Consider the following 21,205-nt stretch of genomic DNA (forward strand, 5'->3'; position numbering starts at 1 on the left):
AATCCACACATTTCGGAGAAATCATGGCCGCAAAAAAAAAATCAGAAAGGGGGGAGGGGGAAGTAGTGTCCATACTTCAGGTGCCTGGTGTGTAGATAGAATGTTCTATCATTAAAGTGATAATGTGCTACGAACCCGGTGAGGGCCTGTCTCAAGACACATTTACATTATTCTAACTAGTGCCTGTGACTAATCAGAGGCATATGATATGTGTGATGAAATTTACTGATATTAAAAATTACATGTATGTCTCTAGAAATAATGTTCTTTTTGTATCAGATACCTGTACAGAACCCAGTAATCCACCTCTGAGGACCAAAAAAAAAAAAAAAAAAAACGTAATAAACCAATTTCCATATTCCGGAATATTTATGGTCTATTACTTTGACTCTAAATTTTATAATTTAGTCACATCCGGTCTATTACGCTTGCTCAGTTTTGGACTTCTATGGAAACAAACAATATGGTGGACTCTTGCAGATCTCGATCTTGCAAGTATTATTTAATCTCACACGCTGGAGCTTTATTGAAGAAAATACTTCATACTCAAAATATTGAATTTATTGTTGATTGTTTTATGTTTCTGGCATTTAGTCAGCCCCAAATCTCCGCGAGATTCCTCGGGGCTGGATATTCTTCCGAAGAGGAGTAGGTCCAAATATCCAACCTCGACGAATCTCGTTGAGATTAGTCAGGTCCTAGCTTAGTTTTTAACCAAATTACAACATTGTAGGCCAACTTTGCAGTTTGGCTTTCTTACCGCGTTTATTTTGGGAGTAACAGTTGAGCAGTCAGGACAATCGTCAACCCAATCTCTCACCAGAGGGCGTATTACGCTGCGCTACAACACCTCTGTCAACGTCTAAATGTCAAGATTCTTGACGAAACTTACCTATACCTATAGCATCATGGATAATAATTTTATAAGTTTAAGTTTTATGCTTAAATCTTAAAGTAGGTTCACAAAAACAACGAATTCCATGATTATACTAGTATTATTGAATGAATGAATATTTATATAAATCTTCTAATTCGCTCAGGTGTCTCATATTTACCATCTTCTGATTTTAAAAAATTCAGAGAAGTGTTTGATTTGCTCAGATATTATCATTACAGTTCGATATGCTAAGTTAGTTTTTGTACATTCTGATATAACTTCTTAGACGTTGACAGAAGTATTAGTGGAGCGTAGCGGGAACGATAACTCTGGATAGAGATTGTCGTCAACCCTTAGTGCTACCAGGTTCTATATAGGTGTACATCACACATGGTGATTACTGCAAAAAAAGAAATCGATTTATATGAAATTTTTCTAATGCTGTACAGTTACACGCATGTATGCCTTTACTTATATACCCTCGAGTGACTACAGTCATGCGCTTAAGAAAGTATATAGGCATACCCCTCAGTGTTGCACTAGACTGATCAAGAAAATTCCCTTTTTTATTGGGTCTTGGGCTAATCTCGGCTGAGATTCGGCTTGGCTGAATATTTGGACTGATGCCTTCACCGAATCTCGGAGCAGTCCTTCATAATTCATGGTCTGGAAATTTACTTTCAGCTTCGGCCACAGTCATTTTAGGTCCGAATATCGGCCCTTTCCCCTCCCAAAAATTACCAATTTTTTCCCAATTTAACTTGCACTTTCCCCAATAATACAAACTGGCTAAAAATGTATTTGTTAAAAAATAAGTTCCATGTGAGTTGTTTATGTACGACATGACAAAGACGCGCATCGATTCTAGATGATTTAGAAAGAATAGTCAAAAATTAAAATAAAAGAAGAATGACTTCAATTTGTGTTTGATTTTTTTGTTTGATATGATATATTTAGCATATTTAGTTTGATATGATATATTTAGCATATTTACAATAACGACTAGGTTTTCCCAATACGCCAGTTTCGAGATACAAACTCTTCTGTATAGGAGGCGCATTTAGTGGAACTTTGAATGCCTAAGTGGGACAGAGTGGATATACAGCCAACGAGGAAGATGATGAAATGTATTAAAAGCGGCTTCTCTTTAAATGTGTAAATGTGGGAAATACTATCGAAAGAAATGTTTTACCGAAGTGGAAACATACAAACAATGTCATATTTGCAAGAAATATCTTGGATATGGTACTTATGACCAGCAAAATAACGTGATAGGATAAGAATTCTATGTATTTAATTACTTCCTAAATACTTATCACTTACTTAGTTTGTGTATCGGTCGAATTCGTGTTATTAAACAGCGTATGAGAAACTTACTGAGTATATTCACTTACGCTGTGATGAATATCTGTCCCACTCCCGCGTGTAAACAAATTTTTTCGCGCCTTACTATGTACGAGAGTTCTACAAAGGGAAATAACTCGGAAGTATCTCGAAACCGGCGTATTTGATCAAAATGTTGACAATTTTTCCCAATTCGAAAGCCACAGGACCCTTTTCAAAAATCTTGAAAAATCACTGGGCCAGTTTTAGTAATTAATGTGCACTTATGTCATGTCATGACTCGAGCAAAGCTCGCTATTATGCAATAAGAGAGTACACTGAAAACACTCCTTCCCACTTGTGGCTTGTCTTATATAATGATGCAGGGTTGAACATACTTTTACACCACTCAATTCATAAATAATATTCACTCTACCCAATGCCTCAGGTCAGCAGTCAATTGATATTGAAACATGTTCAGCTGTGAAGCCATTTTTAGAGAGTGACATTATTTAGCAAATAGCGAATTGTTGTTTTAGAAAAGCGCAAAGAGCTGATTCCGATAGAAGTTTCATTTCTAAAAATAGCAATTTGGAAAATTCCCATGAAAATTAATAGTTTATTTCAATTTTAAATGGAATGATGTAAATTAATTGTGCAGATTAAATTTACATACATTCAAAAGTTTGCCTGCATAAATAAAACATTCATCAGAAGGGGGTACTGTGTAGGCTAAATGTCAGAACAAAAAAATGTTCTCTATTGAGGGCAATTCAAAAGTTGATTTTCCACATATTATTTTTCAATTACATGTATTTCTTTTAATTTCAGAAAAAAGGTGTAAAATGTATTGAAGATTAATACAAAATGCCAATAACAAAGATACCAATAGTCCACAAGTTTGGGATAATTTCCCATAGCCAAAGATTAGAACTCCAAGAGCGTCTCTTGAAACAGTCTTATCTACAAAGTCTTCACAGCCAAAGGGCACTTGTTAAGTCCAGGTAAAGTATTTAATTTATTATCATTTTAATACAAATTCTCAAAGACATTTTAAGTATGAGCAAAACTAACAAATTAACAAAACAAAGACTAAACCAAACAACCAAATCTTGTACATGTATTTTATTCAATGTACTCAGATTGCAGGTTTGTGTTGTACACATTCACTTTTATTTGCTTACTAGTAAAAATCCTCTTGAGGTATCTGAAGAATTCATTCGGAATTACAACAGCAGCCAGACTTTGGACGACAGGGACAAATATGAAGTGACAGCTTACAAAATGTTAGAAAGGGCAAAGGTAAATGTTAACTGAAAATGTGCTACAAGTGAATGTTGGGGATAGAAGTAAATTGCAATGGGAATATTTTACCACACAAACAGAGTTGTATCGTATGATTTGTTTGGATATCTGAGTAGCATAGTGCCTCTCAGCACTGTGACCCGGTTTGATCCTCAGGATCGACATTGGTTTGTTGCATGTGAGAGGATAATGTGCTAGCCCACTTGGACACATGAGTTTCCTCCAGACCAGGTACTCCAGTTTCCTCCACGTACTCCAGTTTCTTCTGGGTACTCCACTTTCCTCTCACATCAATAACCCCTTTACGCCAATATCCTTATTGGCAAAAGGCAATGATATGAATTGTAGAAATTATTTGTGAATTATAGTAAAATAAATAAAGTTTAAGTTTTTAATTCATTACAAATTGTTGTTATTTTCAGAGGAGAGCAGGACTGCGAAACTGTGGCACTGGTCCATTTGTCAATCTCCCAATGGCTTGGACAGAATTGGCACAATTAGCACAATGTAAAGGAAAAATCCAAGAAGGTAATAATTGAACATCATAAGTTTCAAACAGTAGTTTTAAAAAGCTTTTGGCTAAAATTGTAAGACATTGCGTGTGAACATGAATAACAAATTATGCCAATTCTACTGTATGCACTGATATAGGAAATAGGACCAAGATTGTGAGAAAAGAAAAACATACTTCATTTTACAATAGTAATTCTATTAATTTATTTTAGATTGCCTTGATGTGTTGATTACCTCCCTTGATCAGTCTCCCCTGGAAAAATACCACATTCCTGCTCTGTTTTTCCTGGCGGAGACCATGCTTTACTGGCTTAGGACAGACGCTGTTCATCAGCCATATCTCCGCACTGGAGAAATCAAACTACTAAAGGTACATGTACACTAAAAAAATTTATATAGTGACTTGGGGGAACTCTAAGTCTTGAAAGCACAAGTTCATGATTATTGTTGTAGAACACAATGTATTTTACCAATTTGATTATTACACTGAACGATTTCAGATTGTCTCTCAGAGTGTCCAAGTGATTCATGTAGTGACTGGTTATTTTTACTGTTACAGATGGGACAACTGACATTCACCAGATTATTCTACCACCACATGGCTGGACAACTCCAGGGACAAATCGACTTCAAGAATCGACTCTTTACCTATTTAGATGGTAAATTATTATCTGCAATTTAAATGATTAGTGAACATTTGTTATTGCACAAAATAAAGTACACCTCCTTCTACACTTTACTGAATACAATAGTATGAACTTTATGCATCCTGTTTATCAGGTGCTTTTGAGTCATTTCATAGTGAAATACATAGACATCACATAAAAAACACTAGCATGCCTTGGTTTTTCTTGTAAATTTGCATAATTATCAAAGTGCAAAAAATTGCCGTACTTGTTTATGTTCAGATGTTACGTGTTGTTGTTAATTTACACATTAAGGTTACCACAGACTCCTGAATTTGTAGGTCTCGGGGACTGCCAGGAGGCCTATAGTCCCTACCCTAATGCTCTTCTGTCTCTGCGCTTCATTATCTCCGTGGGTAAGATCATTATGGCAGACGCCCTAGTGGAACCTGGTGAAGTGAAGGAGGGGGACAATATGTCTATGTCAAAACCCAGAACCCCCCTCAGTAGACCCAGTGCTGTAAGTAACAGCGTATGTTATTCATAGGTTAGTGACTGAATATCGGAGAAACATGTCTGTCTGAGGTTGTTGTTGGTACAGCGGACCAAGCTTGTTCGATCCGATTCTGTGCAACGACAGAGGGCAGGAATTTTTCTTGATATCCAGTCAATAATGTTTTTATTACATTTTTTTTTAATTCTATGCTTTCCTATTTATAGAAGACTTAGTCTGATACCTTTATGTTGGTGGTATAAATGTAGTTTAATGGTATTCCTTGCTATGGATATGAGCAACCAATCTTTCTTGTTTGAATTTTTTAGGAAAAATCAGGAAAATTTGTACTGAAACCCCCGAGTCATTCAGATAACCTTCTGCTACCGTATATACTCGCCTATAAGACAGATTTTTTGGGAGTTAAATTTTGGTCCAAAACTCGATATGTCCGACTTATAGGGGTATCCTAAGGAGATTAATGTTTTTCTGGACGGCATAATGTATAGTCTAGTATTTCTAAACAACAAAAACAAGAATGAAATAAACAAAATAGTAATTGTTTAATTTGTTGAGAATAAAAAGTAAAATATCGATGTCATATCCCAAAATATTATTGGAACACGGATAAGTACATAAGAGTATTGATATGAAATTGATTTGCTGGGGGAAATATTAAATGTCGGCACATTTCTCAAATAATTATTTGAAACACAGGTAAAAATATTCAACCGATTCTTGAAAAAATTTAGACCGACTTATAAATGAGTCAATGGCAATTCCCTCCAAAATAACTTAAAAACTATCCAACCGACTTATAGGTGAACCGACTTATAGGCGAGTATATACGGTACCCATGCTCATTCGTCACGTTTTGTTGATATTTTTATAACATTTTTTACTTCTCAGAAACTGCATGGTCAATTTTGATAAAAATTGATGTAGAACATCTTTGGAGTAAAGGAACAAAATTGAAAATTTTGTTGTTCCACCCTTTTGAGGACATAAGGGTAGAGCTGAAACCTCTGAAAATAGTGCAATTTTTAAAAAAAATCTTTTCTTTGTGACATCTGGCATAAAAACAGGATGCATGAGCATGAATGCTACCAACTTTGTGAAATTCATGACCCCTGTGTTAGGGGTTCAAGGTCAAGTGTGGGGCTATATGAAACATAAAAGATGTTCAGCTTTGATACTTTTAGTCCTTATTATCACATGTATGTAGTTTTTTGTTTGCATTCATATATGTTCAAAATTATTATCTGTTTCTGAATGTCTAGGAAAAAAACTATACTGAGAATAGAGGTCAATATGTAAATTGTGAAATTTATGGCCCCTGGATCAACTTCAGTCTCCATGGTGGGGCTATAGTGATCATTAAATGAAATGCAGTTATTCAAATCTGTGAAACTCTTCTTTCCTCCTGAATATCAAATACAAATAGAATGGTTGTGTTGTGATAATGGAGCATGGAAACCTAAACCAAAAAATTCACAACCTTTGCTTTACACAACCCCTTCTTTACACAACATCTGCTTTACAAAACCCCTGATTTACACAACTTCTGCTTTACACAACCTCTACTTTACACAACCTCTGCTTTACACAACTCCTGCTTTACACAACCCCTTCTTTACACAACATCTGCTTTACAAAACCCCTGATTTACACAACTTCTGTTTTACACAACCTCTACTTTACACAACCCCTACTTTACACAACTCCTGCTTTACACAACCCTTGCTTTACACCTCTACTTTACACAACTCCTGCTTTACACAACCCCTTCTTTACAAAACCCCTTCTTTACACAATCCATGCTTTACACAACCCCCCTGCTTTACACAACCCATGCTTTACATAACCTCTACTTTACACAACTCCTGCTTTACACAACCTCTACTTTACACAACTCCTGCTTTATACAACCCATGCTTTACATAACCTCTACTTTACACAACCCCTACTTTACACAACTCCTGCTTTACACAACCCCTGCTTTACACAACCCATGCTTTATACAACCCATGCTTTACATAACCTCTACTTTACACAACTTCTGCTTTATACAACCCATGCTTTACATAACCTCTACTTTACACAACCTCTACTTTACACAACTCATGCTTTATACAACCCATGCTTTACATAACCTCTATTTTACACAACTTCTGCTTTACACAACTCCTGCTTTATACAACCCATGCTTTACATAACCTCTACTTTACACAACCTCTACTTTACACAACTCATGCTTTATACAACCCATGCTTTACATAACCTCTATTTTACACAACTTCTGCTTTACACAGCCTCTGCTTTACACAACCCCTTCTTTACACAACCCCTTCTTTACACAACTTCTGCTCTAGTTGCTCCAGCCCCAAGGTAGGCTGTTTGGCCCATAAACTGAAAACACATGACATTCATACTTTACACCGAGTTTGCTTTTGAGTGTGATATGACCCTGAACCGTAATATTTTACCAAGGTCGATAATTTAAAAAATAAATGGTTTAACTTGTTATCGAATTCTTTATTTATTTATTTTATTTATTTTTTGGTCACATCATAGTAATTAAGAAATATCAGAAACATAGTCTTTGCACAAAGGTTGCTTATGACCATAATCAGAAAAATAAAATATCCTTTTTAACCATAAGGACATAAAGATGTACATCAGCACCATCTGCACACAGGTCTTCTAATTTGTGTGTGACTGTTCCTTGTCATGAGCCTCTTGTTTCAGCAGTTCAGCAGTAAAGGCACCCGGGAATCAGCTTCCAGACACGATCCTCGGGAGAACTCGCATTCTGCTCATAGCGTCGGAGCCATCAGCAGTAGTGTTCACGACTTGAGCCCCACACTCTGGCATGCTCTAGATGTGTGGAGGTGTACAAACCACCTAGGAGGTGGGCTAGCAGAGGCACTGAGAGCTCTAGCTACTTGTGGCATGGGACTGTCCAATGAAAACTGGTATACAACTTTAAAAAAAAGTTTCATCTTCATCACTTAGCATTAAAAATTAATGAATTTTTTTTTAACATTTCCTTATATGATATAAAGGATTTAACATTATAGGATAGACACAATGGTTGCATTACAAATCCTGACAGAAGCAGCCAAGACAAACATTGCTGCTATGAAAATCCTACACAGCTTAGCACGAGGTGTAAGGCCAAAGGTCAGAGGAGGGTCACCATCTAGTACTTCACGGTCAGATGCCTCAGGTTTGAAACACTCACACACACCTCATGCATTATAATCAAGTTGTTGTGAATAAAGAGAGGGAAGTAAACTAAAATGTATTTGACAGATGTGTATTGTGTATCCATTGATAACGTGTATTTGACAGATGTATAGAGTATACATTCATTGATAACGTGTATTTGACAGATGTGTATAGTGTATTCATTGATAACGTGTATTTGACAGATGTGTGGAGTATATTCATTGATAACGTGTATTTGACAGATGTGTATTGTGTATTCATTGATAACGTGTATTTGACAGATGTGTATAGTGTATCCACTGATGAGGAAAACACACAAAAGGAGAGGGACTCTAACATAAGTATTCCTTCAAGCTCAAAACCAACACTCAGCGACATCTATGAAAGAAGTGAGGAAGACAGAGATTCAGAAAAGAAGCTTTCCAGACACTCTAAGAGGGGGGATGTGGAAATGACATCCACAGAACCAGAGATTAAACAATTTCCAATGAGAAGGTCCAAACCAGTGACCTTAAGTGTTGAAAATTTGGAAAAATTTGATTCTAAATTGGCCTCCACTGATTCTCCCAACACTGGTCTCAAGGGACCGGGGCCCAGGGAAGTATCATTTGGAGATCTCAAGAAAGAGAGATCTAATTTGACACGAGGATCTGACAGGCCAAAGATTACCCAGGAGTCTAAACGCACTGGTAGCATTTTGACGGAACCCGTGCCAAATACTGCATGGAAGGTTGAGGTCGGATCTGACCTACCAGAAGGAAGGGCCTCGGAGGCTAGTTCTGTACCTACCTACACTAACCAACCAGTAAGTACTACACTTACCTACCAATAAGTACTACACTAACCTACCAGTAAGTACTACACTTACCTACCAATAAGTACTACACTAACCAATCAATAAGTACTACTCTAAATAACAGTAAGTACTACACTAACCTACTAGTAAGTACTACACAAACCAACCATTAAGTACTACTCTAAATAACAGTAAGTACTACACTAACCTACTAGTAAGTACTACACAAACCAATCAATAAGTACTACTCTAAATAGCAGTAAGTACTACACAAACCAACCAATAAGTACAACACTAACCAACCAATAAGTACTACTCTAAATAACAGTAAGTACTACACTAACCTACTAGTAAGTACTACACAAACCAACCATTAAGTACTACTCTAAATAACAGTAAGTACTACACTAACCTACTAGTAAGTACTACACAAACCAATCAATAAGTACTACTCTAAATAGCAGTAAGTACTACACAAACCAACCAATAAGTACAACACTAACCAACCAATAAGTACTACTCTAAATAACAGTAAGTACTACACTAGCCTACCAGTAAGTACTACACAAACCAACCAGTAAGTACTACACTTACCTACCAATAAATACTACTCTTACTAACCAATAAGTACTACCGTATAGCAGGTTTTTCTACGAGTGTAAAATTTGGAGATTTTCTAACTCACAAATATATAAATAATTTTAAGCCATTTTAATCTAATCCAATCTAAAGTTAATGTTTTGGGTCCATATGCTACCAACTGAGTGCAGTGACATTCATGTATGGAGACCCACATTTGGCAGCACCCCTGTGATTTTTTGCATTGACACCCAAAAATATGATCTTTGATTTGTTCTTGTCAATAACTTCCATTTTACATTTCATTTCAACTCTCTATCTTACTTTTGCTACATCAAATGTTTTTGTATTCATTCAAACATTTTTTGGTTGTCCAAATTTTTATAAAACCTATACCATTAATGTAATTGGTTCTCTATGAATTTTTTTTTAAATGTATAAATGTTAATTGAGTAGTAAACTACTAATGACAAACAGTAAAATGCTTTCTGTATTGTTTCATCGGGTGATGAAGGTAGGTAGCATTGCAGAAAAAATTCATAACCCACTTAAGCAGGTTATATAAATTTTTTCTGCATTGATTGCTACCTTCATTACCCAATGAAACAACAAAGAAAGACATTATATTATTTACAGTGATCCCCCGTTATAACGCCAACATTTGTACCTCGGCAATTTTGGCATTATAACGGGGGTGGCATTATATCGGGTGAGGGTGTGTGTGTGTACAGCTGTCATAAGAAATCAAACAAATTTTATCTACTACATCAATGTGCTATTAGATTTCGGTGTGTCGTCTATACTCAGATTTAAAAAAAATACTGCATATTTGAACTCAGATGCATATGATTATCGTTTACGTAACTTATTATCTGCTCCAAACTTTGATACCTGGAGGACTAACGGCGGATAATTGGTTAAGCCTGCTCTCTGAAATTTTCCTGCCGTTGATTGGCGATAATTAGCGGGGGTGATTATAACGGTAATTGACCAAATCGTACCTGTAAATAGGTTGGCGGATGGCCGTATGCGGGGGATGGCATTATAACGGGGTTTTACATAGCGAGGAAAACGGGACTTTGAACTTTTTTGGCAATATGCGGGGGTGGCATTATAACGGGGGACAATATAGCGGGGGATCACTGTATATTTTTATGAATTGTTGTAGAATATAAATTAGATTTAAATACTAAAATATCATATAGTTGACCCATTTGCTACATTAAACGGAACATCCAAAGCACCCTTTGATCTTGATGATGCTCAATATTTAGTAATGATTACACAGACAGGTGGTACTAAAAACCTGGATCAAACTAATTTGCAACAAACATGCATTCATTATTGCAGATGAAAGCAATGTCAATTTCATTAGAAATATAAGAGAAAAGATTCAGTGAATGCAAATATACTGTTATAAACTCACAATGATTTCCACAGCTCCCAGAAAGCCCTGGAATCAATGGTTGGCACTGGGAGGTAGCCATTACCTACACAGACATCTTATCTGACATCTGTCTCCATGGAGGAACTGCTGGGATCCAGAGAATGGCCCTGATGGGTGTAAACAAGGAGCTGACTGAGCCCTTCCAGCGGGGCTATGTCAGTATCCCTCTCACCAGTGCTGGCCTGTTAGACCTGGCCTTCTTTCACGCTGCCACAGAAACCAGGGATGGAGGTACAGAAATATGTAGTCAAACTCAACCTGTATAGAGGTCCGTTTGCTCTTGGGCTTTCTTAATAAAATACATGTGTGGTTACAAACAATATTTGAATTTTTTTTTAGAAGTTCTACTCATTCTAACACACAAAGCATTAAAACCATTCCTCTTATTTGTAGGACCTAATGATTGGAGCTGGAGAATTCGCTTTGGGTCTATCCAATCTCTTGTGAAAATATGCAGATGTCTGTCAAACGACAAGAACAGGGAGGGAATGAGAACAGCAGCCTGGAACATTCTAATCCGAGCTCACTCCATGGAGAAAGATGATCGAGTACTAGAGGCCCTGAAAGTGGGACAGGTAGGGGCAAGCCTCCGAGTTCATACAGGAAAAATAATTACATTCCTCCTAAAATCATTTTTCTGTTGTTGAATTGCATATCATTATATTATAACCAAATTTCCTTGCCATATGAGAGAAATACTCTCAGTTGCAATTTGTAAAAATCATGTGCGATTTTTTTTTTTTTTAAACTGATCGTACATTTTACGGATATTAAATGTAGATCAGTGTCACATTTGCAATAGTTAGAGCTCTTAATTAAACATTAACTTACAAAAGAAAACATGATGTGGCTGGTACCTATACTAAAGTTTACATTTCATATTCTGTAAAGCCACTGAATCCTTAAAATCTAGATTTACAGCATTTATTTGGAATGATACATTTAAATATCGAGATGATTGTTACAGATATACCGACACTGTATACAGGTTTATTTTTGCTGAAGTTTAATTTTCGCTGTTTAAACAATTTACACTGTAGACAAAAATTGTGATATTAAAACTGCATTGATTATAACCTACTAGCAATAACATTGATATAGAATGGACATAAAAACCAGAAATTTAACTCGTGTGAAGACAGACATGACACCGTGAAAATTACCAACAGTAAATTGAAAGCTATGTACAATATAATGCAAAATTTACCCTCTTTACAAAGAGTTTGTCTATTGATTCAACTGAAAATAAATGGTCCAATTTGCAACTCATGTCACTGTATGGTAAAATCTAATCAGTAATTTTAAATTTGTTTGCCTCCACAGGTACACACTGATTTAGAGAATCTTCTAGCCAAGAAGGATACAATCAGTCCGATTACTATAGGCTCTAAAATCGCCAGCGGTAAGTCCCCCAATGCCTGTCTTCTTGTTTTTGGTTATGTTTTCAATTTTGCATATACAATTTGTAATTTTGTATTTATGTGAACAGTTATTCTTATTTTTTTTTAAAAACTTGCCTATTCTTAGTAACCTCAGTTTGATATTATTTTATGCCTTTTTTTATGTATTCATTGTTATTTGGTTTAGTCTGTTTTACATGTAAAGCGCTTTAGGGTAATCGTGTTGATTAGATAAAGTGCTATATAAATGTACAATAATAATGATAAATGAAAACAAATTTGGACTGTGCACACTTGGCACACATGTTTCATCATTTTTGTATTGGTAATATCCTTTGCAATCAGTTTGTTTTTCTTTATATATAGGATTATCTACAATATATCTGCCTCCACTACCCCCAGCTGTAGACCCCTACATTCCCCCTCCAGTCAAACAACCACTGCTTACTCCCCCTCATAAGAGAGAACAGGCACCAAAAGCTGACAAAAAAACAAGGACCTCTCTCAAGTAAGTAGTGCTAAATATTGCTTTCTTCTTTGTTATTTCATTACTACTGAAAGCAGTGAATTGTCAATTTGAATTTTTTTTTACCATTCCAATTACTCAGCACATTTTAGACAATATTGTAACTCCATCTAACATTGGTTGTATGACCTATGCTACCATTGCTGGAAATTTTAACTTACCATGTAACCGACACTTAGAATAAATAAGTTCCTGTACCATCAATATTTCAAAAAGCAGACAGATACCCAAGCTTGTCCAACATCTGAGTCTGATTCTGCATTTTGGTTACATGTAATGCTAGTTTTGTGATTTAAAAAAAATTACATTTTCACTTCATCTTCATTTTACTCTCAGCAATACCCAAATTATTTTCAACTGGATGTAATTTCAGATAAACACAGTTGGAGAATCACACTTTTCCCCATATCCTGTGTTTACCTTATATTACATTCAGTTGAAAATAATTTGGATATTGCTGAGAGTAAATTGAAGATGAAGTGAAAATTGAAGATGTAAAAATGTATTTTTTTAATCACAAAACTAACCAAAACTTTAATATTGTAAATAAGATAAAAGATTTTGCATTAATGTGAGATACCTAACTCAGGAGTCAGGAGTTACAGAATTTATCATATAGATACGTGCTCTGTCTGATTACAGGGAAGAAATTATGCTTGCTACTGCACTTTATGAGGAACCCCCAGACTTCAAGATGAGGACAGGATTTGATCTGAGGAGAATTGTTGAGGACCAGGTAAGTAGTCACACAAGGATTTTTAAAAAAAAAAATTAAATGGCAATTCCAGTACATGTTCTTAACTGAGAGAGACAAAAAGTGAACAAATCATTGTGGATTCCTTACTCGTTTACTTCATCATAATATTTTTTGAAAACACATGACACTTTAAGAACTATATGCTCTTATAGCAAATTGCAAGAGGTGAACAATTTTGATTCGTTATAAACGTAATTCATTATACCCAACAAGTTCATAATATGTTTTAAAACTACAGGAAATATATATCTTCACTGTAAATGGGAATTCATTGTAAGTGTGTTCACTGTAAACGTGTTTTACTGTAAGTGTGAATTCATTGTAAGTGTGTTCACTGTAACCGTGTTTTACTGTAAGTGTGAATTCATTGTAAGCATGTTTGCTGTAACCATATTTTACTGTACAACAAGGGCTTACATTTACTCACCAAAACAGTTTTGCTTTCATTTTTGAATTATGCATATTTTTGGATGAATCTCTATGCAACTCAGTTGTTATACCCAGTTGACCAAAATAACCTAGATTCAGAATTATAACATTAAAAAGATTATGCTCTTCCTCCACGTCCATGTTGGAATTCTGACATAATTAAAATGGCAATTTTTCATGCAGTTTTTCTTCCAGAAAACATCAAGCAGAGGCTTGGTTAAACTTTATATCTATGCCATAGATCTATCTTTCCACTATACTTAAGTGATAGAAAAGTATGCCCTCATATAAAACCATGGGATGCAAATACACAAACAAATTGTTGTATTCATCTCAGGAATTATATGTAACACTAGTGTGTAGACCCCCCCCCCCCCCCCAATTTTTCATGCAGTTTTTCTTCCAGAAAACATCAAGCAGAGGCTTGGTTAAACTTTATATCTATGCCATAGATCTATCTTTCCACTATACTTAAGTGATAGAAAAGTATGCCCTCATATAAAACCATGGGATGCAAATACACAAACAAATTGTTGTATTCATCTCAGGAATTATATGTAACACTAGTGTGTAGACCCCCCCCCCCCCCCCCCCCCCCCATTAATGTTATTCATGTTACATTCTGTCAGAACTTGAACAAGTCAGATGAAACCGAGATTTCATTCAAATAACATTCCATGCAAAATGTGTACTGATGTATTTTATATTGTTTAGTGGAGGAAAGAGCTTCAGATAGAGCTGGAGATGGAGGAGAAAGAGAGAAAGAAGAAATTAGAAATTCAGCAGAAGGAGGAAGAGGAGAGACAGAGAGAAATAGCTGAGCTGAAGGCGGGAAAGTTCAGAAAGAAGACGAAGGAAGGCAAAAGGGAACCTGACTCTAGAGAGTCTGTAGATAAGGTCTCTTCTGAGGAGGGTAAACAGACAGAGGTCGTGACAGGAAATACGGAGGAGGTGAACAAAAATACGACAGAGGAGTAGAGCTTGGGAAACATTCCACGCTGTCTAGTTATCTGTGATAGTTCCTGTGATGTGTTGTAGACATTGTATTACACTGTTAACATGCCCCATCCATGAAATGGCTGTTTATTCCCCCCTCTCATTTGTTCATCATTCTGTCTTTCTAGCATGATGGTTTCTCAGGCTTATTTCTTGCATTGTGCCTTCAAATATCATAATCATATACTGATACCTACACAGATCCCGTTTCTGAGTTTTGACTAGGATTGTGACACATATTGTTGGATACCCTTGGTTGATTTCATCGTCACTCATGGACAAACTCATCAAGAGAATGATGTGGATACACAGAGGGCCTTTACTAATGTGGACCTTAGAATGTTACTGTAGATGCATTCATATCTAGAAATGTATTATAATTATATGCATATTTAAGTTTTGTGTGAGAATATGAATGTTATGTAGGATGAATAATATCATATTCTGTGACACATTTATTACGTGTAAGGCTGATCAATTTTAGTTTTTCTTCTTTGTTGAATGGTTGAATAAAGCAAATCTTGTTGAGAAGCTGAATAAATACATAATGCTACATTCTTATTGCAAATCTTGCCTGAGTTCATCTACTGTGCACACAATCAGCAGGTAACTCTCGTGTTTCCATGTATAGGAAACCTGTTGCAATCTGTAAGTCCCCATCAGTCACTGTGCATTGTCCATCATGGATTAACATTTGACCACTGTTAACTTTGCAGAAAATACCTTGGAGTGCAGTAAGGCAACAAAACTTTGTGAATTTCATGGCTTTTGCTCATTGGGGTCTTTATTTTTCTAAAGGCATACATCTTGTTCTAGCTTCAGATGTAGAGTGTAGTCTGTGGAATTTGTATCGCTATACCATCACATGAGAAGAATATGCAATAAAGAACCTTCTTTGTGCTTATGGTTCTTTTGGCAACTACAGGCCTTCTATCTGTTTAGTAGCCATATTTTGTTTCCAATTTTTCATACTGGTTCGAAATAGTGAACCCATGTTTCGTCACCAGTTACAACGTTTGCAAATTGTCTTTGATTGAATTTGGGAAACAGTTTGAGCAATTGCTTAGCGGTTTGTACTCGTACCCATTTTTGGTCATTCTCAATATATGCGGTATCCACCTGGCAAAAATCTTTCGTACTTTCAAAATACGCTTCAAAATGAAATGCACCCGCGATAGCGATATGCCAACAACTTTGGCAATATCACGAATCGTGTATCTGCCATCACTTTCAATTATTTCCCTGACGTTTGAGACATTTGCCTTGCCTGTTACAGTCACGTGTCGGCCAGATTTTGCTGCATCTTTGACGGACTCTGTGCCAGTCAGAAATTTCTTTCTCCACCTACATAAGATACCGTATCAGACCTATAAACTTCCCCCAATTCAGTAAAAATCTGCATTACCGAATGACCCGAGTTTTGTGCGAACTTTTATATAAGCTCTGATTTCTTCAATATTCTCAACCCGTTTTCCAACCATTTTTACAACAGTGGTCAACGAATGGCTCTATTGAAATGACTATAAGTTTAAAACTTTGTGGAGCTGAAGGCTGGTGTTTATAACGTTGGAAAGGTATTGAATAGCGCTATTTAAAAGTATCATCATCCACGTACAAAGCGTTATCGCGCTGTAGTACCGGCTGCGCCCCCCCCCCCCTAAAATGTTCAAATTTAAGGTAAATCGGGGTATCTTGTTTAGAAAAATGTACTAAACGATAAAAGAAGCAATAATTTCTTCCACTTCCGGAGAAATGAATGACAAAATCTTTTGATTTCTTGCATTACTTTATAGGGAGAACTTTTTTTGTTCCAGAAACCCTTAAAATTTGAGTCATTTAATAATTTCACCTTATTAGAAATGATAGAAAATAGTACAAATGACTAAATAGGAGAAATATTTCAAGCCTTGTAAAATCCCGGGGCTGACCCACTGGGGGCCTCAAGCCCCCCCCCCCCCCCCCCCCCCCCCAATGGCAGACCCCACTGCCTCATAAAGTGCATGACGCCCCCCCCCCCCCCCGTAACCGCAATTCCTGGATCCGCCCCTGCTCGTACATAATTACCGCTGATCGATGTAACAATTCAAAATTTATAACAGGTAGGACAGGCGGACGGACGGACAGACGGAGTATATACCAAGTTTTAACTGCCAAATTTAATTTTTCGCTCAGATCACATTTAATGGTATATGGGCTACAAACATATTTTATAATAATCTTTGTTCGATTACAACAGAATAATAATTTTTCGATTACAACAGAGGTGGATAAGAAACCGTGCAAACTGTACGGAAATACATAACATGCATTTTTTCTATATTCTTTTTTTTAAAAGTGTTTTTGTATTGCAAAACGTCACTAGTTCACAAAAAATTGTCGTTGACAATATCTTTCTCCTACGTATTTTTCTCTCTTCTTTTAACTACAGATTACATTTTAAAACAAAAGGAAATTCACCGGGATTTCTATTTCTATTTTCATGGATTACTTATTTTTACCCTGAGAATCTCACATCTTCCTTATATTGTTTCTTATACTATAACACTGCAAGTTGTGGCAATTTTCTAGAAAACTATCATAAGGCATCAATTTTATGAATTAAAGCATATGACAGTAGTCTTCGCCAGATTCTAACCAACCCACCCTTAATTTAGCAAGAATTAATTAAGAGTTTGGGCAAAATAATAACCTTTTTTATTTATAGACAATTGTGAAATCAACTTTTCCTTTCGCTGCACCCCCCCCCCCCCCCCCCCCCCCCCCCCTTAGAACGAACTTGGTGGGAAATCTTATGTATATATACTGCCAGTCCGAGTTAATCACACAAGACAATCTGCATTTAAACTTGTATCCATTGTCTCTACAGAGTCAACCATCAAGGCATGACTGAAAATTGATACGTTCACCCTGGATTAAACAGTCGCTGCGGAAAATTGTCTATCCATTCGTGCTGCAAGTGATCTAAGACTTTAAACGCAAAGAACGAGCAATAATGCATGACGCTAAATCAGGGCAGACCTGTTGTCAAGTATGGTAAATTGGCTTTCAAACATCTTCCCATTTTCAGACAACCGAAAAATTGACACTATCTGAGTAATAAAATATAATATAAAACTGCAAAATTTATCTATAATTCTTACAACACCAGACAAAAATACTTCTAACACTGTATAAGGAAAGCCACATAAATCAATATACATCCAAATGACTGTACATGCGCAGACATCGTTTAATATGTTAAATTGTAGTGACAAACAGGTCCATTGGGCCGGGTGTAAAATTACATTAACATGCATTTTACTGAAATACAAAAGTTGTATTACACATGTCACTATAATAAAAAGAAACATTCTCTGGGATCTTATAGTGCTTTCATACTGAACATGGAAATATATATGCTTTTGAACAATTCAGGTGCATTTATAATTTTAGCATTCACTCATCCATTGTCCGTCCCAATATTTTCCCCAGAGATAACGATCTGCAACTACATTTAGTCATTGAATATGTAAACATACCCTATATAGAGAATATAAGCACTAATAATAAACGGGTTTTTTAAAATCAAAATTAAGTGTAATCAGGGGCGAAGCTAGGACTGTTTCAATGTGTAGGCACGCGTGATGAAACTGAAGGTTTCGCCGAGGGGGTAGATACACGAGGGGTGGCCCCGCCTCGCTGGGGATAGTGGTCGCAGGTCACCCCCAAGAAAAATTTAGAAATATTAGGACTCGTTTGCACTACTCTGAGCATCAAAATGATTGCAATAGACTGTAAATATTATACAACTTTTGAAAAATTCAAACTGTTAAGTTCGAGAGCGAGTCATTATGATCACCAAAGTTTAGAAAAAAAATATATAAACATTATGTAGAATACATTATAAAAAGAAAAGGTCCAACAGAATGATAATTTTATATCCGATTTTAAATACTAGAAATATATGTGTTTATTTTGCAAACATTTATGGATAAAAATGTGTTTTGAAAATAAAGGAAAAATGTGTAGGCACGTGCCTACTTTAGCCTAACGAAGCTACGCCCCTGTGTATGAATCATTGATTAATAATTATCTACAGTTAATGTCTAACATGCACATACGCAATATCTGTGTCCAAAACCTCCTGGCCATGGTGGGGTTCAATTCCATGCGCGGATCCCATGCAACTGAGAGAGGAAGCAGGGCCCATGCACCTAGCTTTTATTTGACAAGATAATACTTCTAACCACATAGTGTTTGGGTGTCATATGATGTGGAAGAAAAAGTCAGCAAGAGCCCCATCGGACACACACCTCACATAAGCAGTTGCGTTTTCCTATGTAAAACTTTAAACTACTATTACCCCCCCCCCCTCCCCGCATTTACCCAGAGGCCACGGTTAAAACACAGAATCTACACTATATATACACGAGGATACTTGCCTAGTAAGTTGACAACATATATTATGATGGTTGTTTTATTCGTTATACAGTATATTCCTATGCAAAACTCGACAGTTCCACTGGGCCTCTTCTGTCCCAGTGAGTTATGAACAAACCTGAATGTACAATGTATGAGGGTGCTTTTGTAACATTTCGATAAATTAAACTCGTGTGGATCCTCACTTGAAAATAAAATTTATGAAGATTTTTCACTTGATACCGGAACATCTTTGCAACCCCTTTAGTTGCCCCTCCCTTGCCCCGTGGTACATCTTTGTAATCCCTGTCGTTGCCCCACAGTACACCTTTGTAATCCCTATCGTTCTCCCATCGTAGCCCCACGGTACACCTTTGTAATCTATATCGCTGCCCCACGGTACACCTTGGCAATCCCTATCGTTGCCCGGCCCCCTGGCCCCGCGGTACACCTTTGTAATCCCTATCGTTGCCCGGCCCCTGGCCCCGCGGTACATCTTTGTAATCCCTGTCGTTGCCCCGGCCTGGTCCCGCAGTGCATCTTTGTAATCCCTATCGTTGCCCGGCCCCTGGCCCCGCGGTACATCTTTGTAATCCCTATCGAAGCCCCACCCCGGCCCCGCAGTACATCTTTGTAATCCCTGTCGTTGCCCCGGCCTGGTCCCGCGGTACATCTTTGTAATCCCTATCGAAGCCCCACTCCGGCCCCGCGGTACATCTTTGTAATCCCTATCTTTGCCCGGACCCTTGGCCCTACATCTTTGTAATTCCTATCGTTGCCCGGACCCTTGGCCCTATGGTACACCTTTGTAATCCCTATCATTGCCCCACTCTGGCACCGCGGTACATCTTTGTATTTCCTATCGTTGCCCCGCGGTACATCGTTGTAATCCCTATCGTTGCCCCGTGGTGCATCTTTGTAATCCCTATCGTTTCCGCGCCCTGGCCCCGCAGTACATCTTTGTAATATATATCGTTGCCCCGCCCCCTGGCCTCGCGGTACACCTTTGTAATCCCTATCGTTGCCTCGCCCTGGCCCCATGGTGCATCTTTGTAATCCCTATCGTCGCCCGGCCCCCTAGTACTGGTGTGGACAAACTAGAACTTGAACTGCACATCAGTTTGAAAAATCGAACCCTTGATCCTGTGAAAAAAATTAATCACTGCAACACCTTTTCACCATTTCTAAAGTATCTTCCCTTAAGAATAGATTAAACTATGTTCTTTGCTATGATTGGTTCCTGAGAAATAATCGAAAATTTGGAAAATGTACAACCGGGCTGACAGGTTTCACCTCAGATGAGATAAAAATCTTGGGATCAATCCCCTCTGGGAGAAAAGTTGTCGGGAATAGCATAGACTTCAACTCAAACAAGTCTGCACGGTCCACGCCATTGGTTGATATTTCTCTAAACAGCAGGTGTATGAAATTCAAAACTTTGTAAAAATGCACCTGCAAGACAGGGGGTTCTGAGACCCACCATGCTGGCGGGGAGCTATGGGGAGAACC

The 21,205-nt window shown here is 37.1% G+C and overlaps 1 protein-coding gene across 7 annotated transcripts; it reads left to right on the forward strand.

The window, feature by feature from the left end:
* The first annotated feature begins 355 nt into the window (after positions 1-355).
* Positions 356-15,859, forward strand: LOC125678518 (transmembrane protein 232-like). 7 transcript variants are annotated; one of them, XM_048917024.2, is made up of 16 exons: positions 356-491; positions 3,032-3,204; positions 3,388-3,502; positions 3,928-4,033; positions 4,231-4,388; positions 4,578-4,677; positions 4,986-5,164; positions 7,886-8,112; positions 8,218-8,366; positions 8,650-9,173; positions 11,184-11,421; positions 11,584-11,765; positions 12,514-12,592; positions 12,957-13,098; positions 13,759-13,852; positions 15,017-15,859. In XM_048917024.2, exons 2-16 carry the CDS (start codon positions 3,068-3,070, stop codon positions 15,278-15,280), a joined length of 2,694 nt encoding a protein of 897 aa, XP_048772981.2. In that variant the 5' UTR covers positions 356-491; positions 3,032-3,067; the 3' UTR covers positions 15,281-15,859. The 7 variants fall into 7 exon arrangements, with proteins under 7 accessions (XP_048772981.2, XP_048772983.2, XP_056011147.1 ...); XM_048917026.2 differs by having other exon boundaries at positions 7,889-8,112; XM_056155172.1 differs by having other exon boundaries at positions 405-495; positions 7,889-8,112.
* Positions 15,860-21,205: the final 5,346 nt, after the last annotated feature.

Source organism: Ostrea edulis, chromosome 2, assembly GCF_947568905.1.
Source record: "Ostrea edulis chromosome 2, xbOstEdul1.1, whole genome shotgun sequence".
NCBI classification, from domain to species: Eukaryota; Metazoa; Mollusca; class Bivalvia; order Ostreida; family Ostreidae; genus Ostrea; species Ostrea edulis.

Excerpts from the sequence above, each read along its gene's own strand:
- LOC125678518 (XM_048917024.2), top strand. The coding sequence starts at position 3,068 with ATGCCAATAACAAAGATACCAATAGTCCACAAGTTTGGGATAATTTCC. Across the intron at positions 11,422-11,583 it reads CACAGAAACCAGGGATGGAG|GACCTAATGATTGGAGCTGG; the intron begins GTACAGAAATAT and ends TCTTATTTGTAG. Across the intron at positions 12,593-12,956 it reads AGGCTCTAAAATCGCCAGCG|GATTATCTACAATATATCTG; the intron begins GTAAGTCCCCCA and ends CTTTATATATAG.